Source organism: Mesitornis unicolor, unplaced genomic scaffold (assembly GCF_000695765.1).
Source record: "Mesitornis unicolor isolate BGI_N332 unplaced genomic scaffold, ASM69576v1 Scaffold52106, whole genome shotgun sequence".
In the NCBI taxonomy this organism is placed as follows: domain Eukaryota; kingdom Metazoa; phylum Chordata; class Aves; order Mesitornithiformes; family Mesitornithidae; genus Mesitornis; species Mesitornis unicolor.
The window spans coordinates 1-11610 of NW_010192658.1; the positions used below are offsets into that span (position 1 = coordinate 1).

The following is an 11610-nucleotide window of genomic DNA, read 5'->3' on the forward strand; positions in this document are numbered from 1 at the left end:
AGGGAGGACGGTACGGTTAAATTGGATTGAATTCGCCGGATTTGGATTTGCCCCACCCTGCGCCGCCCCTCTGCTCCGTCACCGGCTGCCATCCTGACTACAAGATGCGCCACCACCTTTCTTCCCTGTCTCCTTTGCATCCAGCACCCCCATTTCTGAACTTTTAATTTTTGTAGTAAACTATAAACAGGATCTCTTTGTCAAGTCGCAGTTCACGGTTTTGACTCTGCTACAGAGCATGGATAGAGATGGTTCTAACAACAGTTACGGAAAACAGACATTCTCATCTCAAAGCATGGAGCACCCCTCCCCTGATCCACCTCCCATCACTCCAAAGGGGAACACATCTCCCCTCTGCCAAAATCACGGCTCCTTTAAGCTAAGGCCTCATAGCAAAGACAACACCATCTCAGCTACAAACACCTCCGCATTAATCCCGTGTATCTTCACCAGAGGAGGTGTGGCACAGAGTTTATGGCCCGAGTTACTTCCTAAGCTTCAGGTGTTTCTTTACTCCCTTCTCTCCACATCAAAGTCACTTTGGTGACTTCTGTACTGAAACTGAGACAATTCTCGGTGGGCACAGTGCCACCTTAAAACACGTAAGAAAAGAAAAAACAGAAAACAATTCTCTAAGTTAGTAGCTGCAAAAACCCCAGAAAGAAAAAAAAATGTACATCTCCATCCCATTCTGTCGTCAGGCGTTTGTGGTGTTCCATTCACATCATGACTAACCAGGTCCGTTATAAAAACAAGAAAGTAACCATGAAATAAATAGATGTTGACACTAGTGGGATTTCAGGGGTGTTGTTATAACTCATCGTTTTTCCTGCTTTCTCCTCCAGCTTCTGTCTTCTTCTCTTGTTTGGACCCTGTACAACCAAGTAAACGCAGTTACACACTGTAACAGTACAGAGCAGCACTGAACGTCACTGATGTTCGTTAAATGTTCTGCCAGACTCTTGGTATGTGGTACACAAACCAGGGGAATGCTTTGGGGACCGAGACTTGGATCCAAATAGCTGGGAAATTGCTGTCCTTGAAACAGGAGTGGTGGAATAAACACCCTGCACATCAGCCACGTAACAAAGTCAGGTTCACAGCTACAGGACTGGCTTCACCCCACAGCGACCGAGGTGTAAAGCAGCTACAGCTCCACACTGAACAGTGAAATACAGTCACAGCACGGAACCGGAGTTCGGTCTCCGTCTTTGTAGAACAATTGCTCCACAATCAGGGGCTCCACCACCTCCCTGCCTCCCACAGCTCAGAGATGGAAAATAACACCCGCAACCCACTGCCAAGCTCCTGACCTTTCCTCAAACGTATACCCACCAGCGTCTGATCCAGGCTCATCATCTGTGGCTGCTTTCTCAGCCATCGGAGGCTCCTTGGCTGGACCAACATCCTCAGGTTTGTCTATGTTTAAAGCAGAAAAACGAGGACAGAAGTTAAGGAAGTTAAGTTAATACTTTGTTCCTCCACAGAAAAACCCCAAACAATCGAAGGGGGGAGAAGGGCACTCCCACAGCCAGGTTTCCCCAGCTGTCTTTGAAAACCCAGCAGGGATAATTTGATCCTGCAGTTCACTGCTGCCTGCACTCAGAGGCCCCTTTCTCTGAAGGCAGGGAGATACGAGTGTGTTACACAGGGTTGTTATCTACTAGGAGCTACACAGACACTCGACCCGCTCCTTACCTTCGTGTTTCCCCTCCGTGGGAGGGATAGTGTTCTCAGTCTCAGAGGTTGTTGTCGCATTCTTGTCTGCATCTGTTTTTGTGGCATTCTTCTCCCTTTTGGGTTTGGGCTTTGCGAACTTGGCCTTGTTCAGAAGGTACTGCACTTCCCTGTCCAGGGCTGCTATCTTCAGCTCTATGTCTTTGGACAGCAGGATGGGCTTCTCGGTGGGAGAGAGCTTGTTCTGTTCAGCCAGCGTCTCGTTTTTCCAGGTCTGTGGGAGGGGAACACGAGAGAGGTTTGCTGGTGGCTTGGAAACAAGACACACACACACACACACACACACACAGAGATCCACTTTGGACAGGAAACACAGCCCAAACTGCCACCCCAAACCGCCCCCAGAATCATTACCGTTGTTTCATTGATGGCTTTTTCCAGTGTACTCAGTTCCACCTCTGTGAATATCTGGTCCGACTCTGGAATCATTCGCGCTCCCCTATTAAAAAGATAAAAAGAAAGTTTAGTGCTGTCAAACCAAGCATCCTGTACCTTGGCAACTCAGCCTTCACAGCCCCGGTAACTACAGCCACCGCACACACCAACCAACCAGTGCATTTCACATTTATGTCTCTTGCATCTGCAGGAAAGAGTCCTAAATCAACCTCTGGGTGCCAAAAACGGGATACAGAGCCAGCAAACGCAGCTCTCACAAGATCAGTAAAGCCAAGACAAAAAGCAGGGTTCTGGTCGCCTTTTCTCGAGAGGCACGAGGGGCTTTAGACTGCATCCGATCCAGTCACGTTCTGCTGGCATCTCCCGCGATCGGCTGCACTGCTGCCCTCCCCAGCCGCCTGCTCTTACTTGAGGAAGATGCTCGAGTGGTTGAGCAGGCTCTCCAGTGCAGCCAGGCGCTCCGGCCACTTCCTCCTCTCCTCAACGCGGAGGAAGAGGTTCCTGCAGAGCTTCTTCAGCTCGGAAAGCTTCTCCTTCAGCTCCTGTGAATGGCGAAAGGGAAAAGGACTCAATCAGCTTGCCCTCTGTCTAACATCGTACACCTCAGGGAGCAAAACTGCAGCTGCTGTTATTCAGTCTATCAAATAGACTATTTTTACGCAGTAAAAAGAGGCCCTTGACTAAGCTTTCTGTGGAATCCGCAGGTTTACTTTATTTACTGCTGAAGCTGTTGAAGATGCACCCAGGGCTGAAAAAGCTTCCTATTCTGTTCTGTGCATAATGCACTGAAGAAGCAAGAAACTTCTGGGATTACACATGGTCCAGACGGATCAGTTCCCCGTCAGGCTGTGTGGTCATTTCCAGGTCAGGTACAACACCGGGGCCCTGACTACAGCAGCGATACCTTGGTCGCGGCGGCGTAGCCCTCCTCCTCCATCCAGCTGGAGGCCTCGCTGAGCTTCCTGGAAATCTCTTCTCTCTGCTCCTCCGTTGAGACAAACTGATACTCCTCTTGGTAAAGCTTGTCCTGCACAGAACAAAGCAAGGCTCTGTCAAATGCCACTGAGCGTGGACACATAAAACAACCAGGCACCCACTGCCAGATGGGCTGGGCTGTGAGCTCCTGGGTGCTGCCTGCACCAGCTGAGAGATTCTCATTCAACCCTGCCAAAAATGAGCTCCTGCTCCTAGCATTAACAGGTGCACAATGGTAATACACCAAGCATGCAGTCACACCAGGGATGCGAGGGTAAAGCTGCAACAACCCTGATTTCACACACACTTAACATCAGTTGCCTTTTCTGCCACCGAAGGGAAGCGTTAATTTTGTATCCAGGAAACCTCCCCAAGTCCACATGGACTTGGGAAGCCAAATGGTAGCAAAAAAGTGACTGAAAGATGAAAGCTGGGCTCTTCAAATCAGTCTCCCCCAGCTCAAACATACCCCCTGCCTGAGACACTCCTACCTGCTCCCCAGAAATTCTCGCTGCTTCATCTCCCTCCCTTACCTGGGTCTCAAAGATGAACGACTCCAAGCTGTTGGCGGATTTTTCTCTTTCCTGTTTTTCCAGATCTCTGACCGTCAGGTCTTGCAGTCTAACGAGCAAAGAGAACAGAAATCAAGGTAGCAAGTGCCTTTAGATGAGCATCACACACCTCAGCTTCAGAGGACAGCAGCACTACGTGAGCTATCGCCATTCCAAAGCGATTCACTCCGTTCCAAACGTACTTTTTCATCGAGCTCTTCAGCTCGTCCTCCAGCAGGTCGGGCACATCGTTCACGTCCAGCTCCATGGTGATCTCCTGGATGAGCTTCTGCTTCTTGGGCGCTTTAATCTTCTTCTCCTCCTCTGCTTTGGCAGCCGTGCCGTCACCAGAGCCTTTGGACGCTTCTTCCTCTTTCGCAGCTTCTCTGTGTTCTTTGGGATCCTGTAACAGGTGAAGCAGTTCTCAGGCAAGGGATTTGCAGTTTTGGCAATGGTTTTTCCAAGGCAGGGCACTAACGGGGAAAGGAGAATTCCACTGAGGAAATTCCACTTCAATCCCATCCCTTCAACCTGATGCTCACCTGAGAGTCCAGTTTCTCCCCTTCTTCCTTTTTTGGTGACTCTGCTTTCGGAGGGGCAGTTTCTGCCTGGCCTGGAGGCTGCTGTTTCTCTTCCCCCTGCTCTTCACCGCCATCCTCCGCAGTGCTTTTCTGGTCTTGCTTCTCTCCCTGCTCTTCTTTACCTGTATCTGCTAAGCTCTCCTCTTCCTCCTGGTCACCACAGGCAAGTAAAGGAGAAACCAAAAACTGTTTTTAGCGTAGGAATTCCATGGGAATGTTTCACAGAACAGAGAATTCTCTGCAAAGAACATACGTATGAAAAACAATGCTCACAGTGACAGCAGTCATTAGCAAGGGACTAATCAAGGAATCAAGAGACTCCTTTACATGGCTCTTTCTGACAATATTTCAAATCCCAGCGCACTGCCAGACACCTTTAATTCTGCTCACTGAATCACTGCCTCTTTAGCAGACACAGCCTGACCTGGGGCTCCCTCCCGCTCACAGCCACCCTGGGGCTCACCTGAACCGGGTCGGTCAGGTTCTCTCCGGTCTCAGGCGTGGGGCCACCACCCCCAAACAGGCTGGAGATGGTGTTCCCGAGTTCTGCCGATGGGAGACAAAACAGTCCAATTATTGCGTATCCAGAGGAGGAGGAAAGTCAGATCCAGCTCTCGGTCCTTCCCCTCACAACCACAATGGTCACCAAGGGGCTCCCTTAGCAGCGCAGGTGAGCTACAGAGATCCAGAAATCCATCTTTCCCTGATCTGACAGACAAGTGGGGCCTCTGCTGAAATATGACCCAAAAATTGTAACTGACTAAAAAGCTTCAACCTGTGGCTGCATTAGCCATCCCTGCACCTCCAAGCATCCAGATTTCCTGCTCCTCTGTACAGGGAAGTCTGCAGTGCCTGCTCTGCTCTAAGCAGCGACACGCTTTAGCCATCCCAGCTACCCCAGGCAAAACCCAACCATCAATACAAACACCAGAGTTCAGCATTTACTTGTCAGCGTGGACTCCTCCTCCAGCTTGTCTTCCACCAAGGTCTCGAACACAGATTCCACCTGGAGAGGGGAGCACAGAGCCAGTTTTACGCAGGGAGCATCATTAGCAGAGAGGGGGGCAGAGCTGGAGACACAGAGGCTGACAAACCCCACAGCAGGGTGGTGCTTACCCGGTCGAGGCTCAGGACTCCACTCTCATCCATGTTGAAGTGAGCTTTGATGCCTTTGGATTCATAATCCGAGTGCTTCTTGAAACTGTCCCCAACTCCCTTTAGCCTCACGGTAGTGAGATTGAGAGAACCAAAAACCCTGACAGCACAGAGAGAAAACATCAGACGACAATGCTGCAGAACAGGTAACCACTCCTCACGGTCACGTCTGCAGCGATGAACAACTGCACAACGCAAGGAACCACAACAACTCTGAGGACAGTTCTGCAAACACACTGGTGGCCAGTCAGATCCACAGACCCACCAACACAAGTCTCCAGCACCGCCGTGGAGCCGCGAGGCAGACGCAGCCTCTACTCACCGCAAGTCGTCCTGGCTCAGGAAAGAGAGGTCTCCGTAGTTGACGTAGAACTCAAAGTCGTCTGTGTAGCGGTTGAAGGTGATAACTTTGCGCTGCGGATAGGGCGCCATGCGCTGGAACAAAATCCTCTTGTTGTGCTTTAGACTCTTGGATTTATCGTCCTCCTCGACTTCACGAGTAAACTCCACCTGCATCACAAACAGAAGACACAGCTCAGCAACCGCAAACCTCCTCTACGGCACCTTACGTCTGAGGCTTCTGCAGCATTTGGCTGCTCTACCTCATGCTAAAGCTGGGAGACAGGCCAGTGTTTCTCAACAGATGTTTCTATATGCCAGGGTTCTCGGACAGAGCCCTTCTACAGTAGGGCCAACTTTTTCTTCTGCTTTCTTTATTAGAGCGGCAGAAAGATCTTCGTAACATCCTCACTCAGAGGAACCCAGCAAGTCACCTCCCAGCACAGCTCCATCTACCCAGGAAGAGGAAGGCAGCCAAGGGTTACCTGGATAGGAAACACAGCCGCATCCCGGACGACGAACGGCTTCACCTTGAAGGCTTTGCTCAGCGCAGCAGCCTGGTAGACTGCACCCATCGCAGCGGCCTCGTCGGCGTTGATGTTCTTGCCCAGCTCTTCTCTAGGAAGCAGAAGGCAACAGACGTCAGCTTTGCAGCCACTGCCATCAACAGGAGCTTGGCAACAGGGGACAGACTGGAGGGGCCACACATACTCACTTGCCCACAGCTTTCAGCAAAACCTCCTGCACTTTGGGGACCCGCGTGGCGCCGCCAACCAGGATTACCTGGTCAACTGCATCCTGGGGATTGGAAACAGTCAACTTGTCCTGAGAAAGCACTTTTGGAAAGCTACATTCAGGGTTTCCTTAAGCCCCTTCACACTGGTGCGGTGCTCGGAGAACACCCGTGTTATGTCCCAGCACAGGGCAGCGCCATAGACCTCAGACAGGCTGACACGAGCCGTGCCCACGCGAGGAGCCTGGAGTCACGGCTGTCCAACAGGGACAACAGGGCCGCTGCTTTGAGTTACCCGAAATGTGGGACTCGATTCAAAATCTGACAGACTACAGTTAAATCCAGAGGAGCCAGCTCAGATAGCAAGCTGGACCAGAGCAGACAGAAATCTGGACTTTAAGAGGTGACCTGTGTCCCACATCAAGTACCAGAGCCAAAAGATGCTCACGAGTGTCCTGGCACCCTGGAAAGCGTCCATTTACCAACGCAGCAAGTCCCTCCAAAGGGCTACATTGCATTTGGTGCGACTGCCATCTGCAACAGGGCCTCTAACAGCAGCGCTCAAAGGGGCAATAAAAGCAGTAACTCTGTTTCCAGGCACTTGAAGTTAAAACTTCAGGAGCAAGACCAGAACCAGCATCCGATGCAAAAAAAGGAAAGATCAGCGTGTCACACCTCCAGCCCAAGAATAAAGTTTTTTAATGACAGAAACCCCTCCTCCAAGCCCTTTGTTTCTGGTGGACAGCGCAGGGAGCTGTGAGAGACTCCTGCCTGATACTGCAGGAGTAACAGAGCACTTCAGATACCGCTTTAAGTAGGTATTTACAAGAGTAAATTCTCTGCAGCCCCAATATCGCTCTGTTACGACAGCTGGCACCTCTCAGCAGTGCTGATAACAGCCACTGATGCAACAACAGTACACAGGAACTTCAGCCCTCTTGACGCCTTCTCTTAAACCTACCAGGCTCATCTCCGCGCTGCTCAGGGCCTGCTGCACGGGTCCTGGGACTCGCTGGAACAAGTCAGAGCACAGATCCTCAAATTCCTGCCTTGAGACCTTGGCCTTGAAGTCGATGTCATCCAGGAGCCCCTCAATCTGTCCAGGACGAAAAACAGCCAGAGAGGAATTATTGGTGGAGCTTTCTCCATGGAAAATCTTTGCCCGACCCACCCAGCATGCCATAAGTTTCTGTTTTCAATCACTGGTGCTACCAAGCAGGCACACGATGAGGAACCACCACTGCTGCTGAAACAGCAGGAGCGATGCTCTCAGCACACTGCTGCTCTGGGGGGACAGCGCTCCCGCACCCCTGTCCTCAACCACCCCACCCTCCTCCTAAAGCAGCAGCACCCCGAGGTCAGACCTGCGCCATGTGGTCCACGTTGGCGCTCAGGACCGTTTTCAGGCGGTTGGCCTCCTTCAGCAGCTTGGCCATGGCCCGAGGATTCTTCCGGACGTCTTTTGAAGGGTGCTGGTTGTTAAAGAGCTTCGCCAGATGGTCCCGGAGACGAAGCTCCATCTCTAAACCTCCAAGAGTACGGTCAAACCTGAGCAAAGCAACGAACAGAGAGGAAGCAACTTAAACAGAGTTGAAATGCAAACAAATCTCGTGTATGATTTCACAAATATGTGGAGCAGCAAGAGGTCGCAATCAGCTGCAACTGACTGAAGAACAATGGCTCTCTCCAGGATATTCTATTTTTAGACACGCTCTCCTTCTATGAAATGGAATTATGCTTAAAGGGCTTAAGGCTATAAAAAAGCAAGCCTGAAGCAAGCCAAGCCCAGCAGTTGCCTCCTAGAAGTTCTCAGTTACATTCTGCCCTAAACAGCAACACCAGCATTATCCCCAACTGGAGCCTTCCCGCTCCAAACACTTCCCTCCTGGCACCCAAATTCCTGTGCCGCAATATCCCCTGTTCAGAAGAGACTGAAACAAGTGACTCCTTCCCAAGACCGGTGGGTGCCACGCAGCTCGTGCTGAAATCTCACCCAATGCCCTGGATCTGCAGCTGAGGTTGGGTTCCCGAGTCCTTCGTCTTCACCGTCTGATAGGTGACAATGGTGCAGACCGTGCTCCCTGCGCCCATGTCGTAGAACATGATGTTCTGCAAAGAGAGGGGACGGTGAAGCAGAAACACCGGGACGTCCCCCACGAATAAGGAAACAACCCCCGGCTCTCTGAGCGTGACACCGGCCAAGACTACCCGCTCTCTCAGCCAGCCTCACTCCATAATGACGGGACGCGTACTTTGATCAAACACAGGAGGTGCTCAGGGTCACGCTTTACACAAGCGGACAAGAAAACCTTTTCCATCTGCTTCAGAGATCAGAAAATAAAGCTTTGCTCTTTGAAAGCTTCTTCAACCCCAGCAAAATCAAGAATTTCAGAGCTGCAGCACCGTCTCCCCCACATGCAGGCACTTGCACAGGACCCGCTGCACCCACCTGTGCAGTGGCATTGATGTCTTTCCTCCTAAAGACGCCGTAGTTGAGCGCTACAGCGGTGTTGTCGTTGATCAGCTGCAGAACCTTCAGGTCGGCCATGCGGGCGGCGTGCAGGACCGCCCTCCTCTCCGCCTGGTTGAAGTAGGCAGGGACGGTGATCACCGCGTCCTTGATGGGCTGCTCTGAAAGAGGCGCAGACAACGCGTGTGTCCATCGTGCAGACAGGTGCAAAAATGCATCGCGACAGCGGCAAAGACAGCAACGTAGACTGGTACAAAATGCAATCCTGAAGCAGCACCAGCAGCCAGGATTGTCAGGGATGAATCTCTGCGTCCTGCCGAAACCAAGCAGGCTGTGCAGAGTCTCGCAAAGCCAGCTCTCCACTGACCTCTCCTTCACACGTTAGGATGCTCTCAAATGCCCTGGGATGCCTTAGACTTCAACAAATGTTATCTTTATGGAGTCTTACTTTATTGCTGAACTACACTCACTCTCCAGAGTAAAAAGTCTTTGGCCTGGCTTTGGTATTACTGACCAGAGATCACACAGCTCCCCTGTAACCACACAAGGCAAACACAGCCACGGATTTCACCCGATTTTCACTGCTGTGTTATTTCACAGCACAGCAAACACCTGACAGCCTCTCATCTGTCAGCAAGGCTCACAGCAGAGGGCAGTTTTTGCTCTTTAACTACAGGTCAGCTCTGGCACCAATTCTCCATCCAGATCAGAGATCCTGTTCCTGAAAACCTGTGGGTTTTCAGACCCCTTTGGTCTCTCCTCCAATCCCATAATACACAAACATACACAGATTCTGTAAGAACCAACAAATCCTTCAAACCTGCAAACTCCTCGGCCAGACCACGTGAATAGTTCAGGACCATCCCCAGCATCTCCTCTGGGGAATACTGGATCGTTCTACGAGAAACAGACAGGAGAGGGGATTTCAGCAACCACAGAGCCAGCTGCAGAGCCAAAGCCTCCCCTGCAGGGAGCCCAGACACAGGCACTTACTGGGACAGCTTGAAAATCACCGTCTGCCTCTTCTCATCCTGCACCAGCTCGTGCTCTGGGAATCGGGACCGGTACAGTGCCACGTGAGGGTTGTCGATGCGCTTGCCCAGCAGATCCTGGAAGTACCTGAACGCCACCTTGGGGGTCCGAATGGACTGCAGAAAGAACGAGCACATCACCCTGCTGCATTTCTTTGCAAACCATGCGGTAAATGGCTCTTGTTATGGGAGCCAGGAGCACAAGACCCATCCACAAGGAGCCAGCACAGAAAGGCAGCGGCAGCCCAAGAGGATGAGAAGTACAGGACCAGAAACAGAAGCTCCCTGCTCAGACAAAGGACCCAGCGGCAGGGACGTGTATTGTGCACAGGGGAACTGCAGCTGGCACAAGGGACAGAAGCTCTTACCATTCCTAGTGCGCTGTCACCAAAGAGACGCTCGTTCTCCTTCAGAGAAACAGCCACAGGCGTTTTCCTTCGTGACTCCCTGCGTAGAAAGGAAGAAATAAACCAGTTGAAGCAGATGCACATTCAATGCAGAGCTCCTGGTGAGAAAGGGCTTCATGTCCCCTTCACAAACACTACGTGGAGGTGCTCAGGTACCACCCACGGAGAAGACGGACGGCCTCCGTTCACCTGCAGGGCTGCAAAAGCAGCACCTCCATTCAGAGCTTCCCCGCATCCCAACAGTCATCACGATGCAGACAACCACCACGCTTTACTGAAATGCAGACACACGTCTTTCAGATTCGGCCAACGCTGGGGTGGGCAGATTGTTGTTTTTCCCACAAGACCAGAAAAGTTCATGAGAGATGACTCCTTCCTGCTCCAGCACTAGCACACCAAGGTGAGTATGTCACTGTAACAACTACAAAGTGCCTTAAAGTTGTCCACTGAGCTCAGCACCGCTGCTGCACGCCATTCACTCCCGAATGCCTCACAACACATTATCAGTTCTCTAGCGTAAGGCCACAAAAAACCGATTTGCCACGAAGGAGGAAGGCTCACAAGTAACTTTCTGCAATGCGCTGTTTCCTAACTACACAAACCTTGCCTCCTTCTTGCCTTCCTCCCCCAGCAAGCCAAGTGAGAACCCCCTCATTCCACCAAAAACTGCCCACTTCCAGCAAGCTAGGTGAAAAATCCATTTATTATCTGTCAGCCTGGACTCCCAGAAAGCAAGGACTTGCCTCCTCTCCCAGCTCTGGGCCGTTTGGAGCTTCATTGGCCTCCCAGACAAGCTGGGGGTGTAAGCAGCTGCACCAAAACCAACCCAGCTGTGGGTCTGTGGGAAGGGGGAATCGGGATTTGTAAGAAACACAGCACTGCGGCCCTTCACTGTTGAACCACGAGGTGCCCCTGCCCACGCAAGCCCCTGGTCACGTGCAGAAAGGCCCCCAAAACACAGCCAAGCCTCCTGAGGTAAGGGGAGAAGCTGCTCTGCTGCCCCGCTCGATGCTCACCTGCGGTGGGAAGTGAGGCAGAAAACCCTGAGCCCCACAGCAGAGGAAAGGCGGTCACTAAACCTCGTTACCCCGCACCGCTGCATCCTCACGGCACTCGCGGTGGAGTTTCAAGCCCCGTAACACAACCGGGACCGCCCCCCTCCCGTTACGCCCCCGGTACCGGCACCGCAGCGGGGGAGGCGCTCACTTGTTGAGAACGATCTCCATCGGCACCCC

The 11610-nt window shown here is 51.9% G+C and overlaps 1 protein-coding gene across 1 annotated transcript; it reads right to left on the reverse strand.

Annotated features, from left to right (window-relative positions):
• Positions 1-810: 810 nt before the first annotated feature.
• On the reverse strand, positions 811-11607 carry LOC104533741 (hypoxia up-regulated protein 1-like; the record flags this gene model as incomplete). Its single annotated transcript, XM_010187167.1, is given in 24 exon segments — positions 811-872; positions 1336-1419; positions 1699-1951; positions 2092-2176; positions 2542-2675; positions 3038-3160; positions 3642-3729; positions 3863-4062; positions 4202-4390; positions 4704-4786; positions 5186-5246; positions 5357-5495; positions 5718-5905; positions 6220-6352; positions 6450-6532; positions 7429-7563; positions 7832-8015; positions 8461-8576; positions 8904-8948; positions 8950-9098; positions 9758-9834; positions 9931-10085; positions 10337-10415; positions 11582-11607. Coding segments are annotated over 24 exon segments (2871 nt in total), but the record flags the coding sequence as incomplete, so codon positions are not given.
• Positions 11608-11610: the final 3 nt, after the last annotated feature.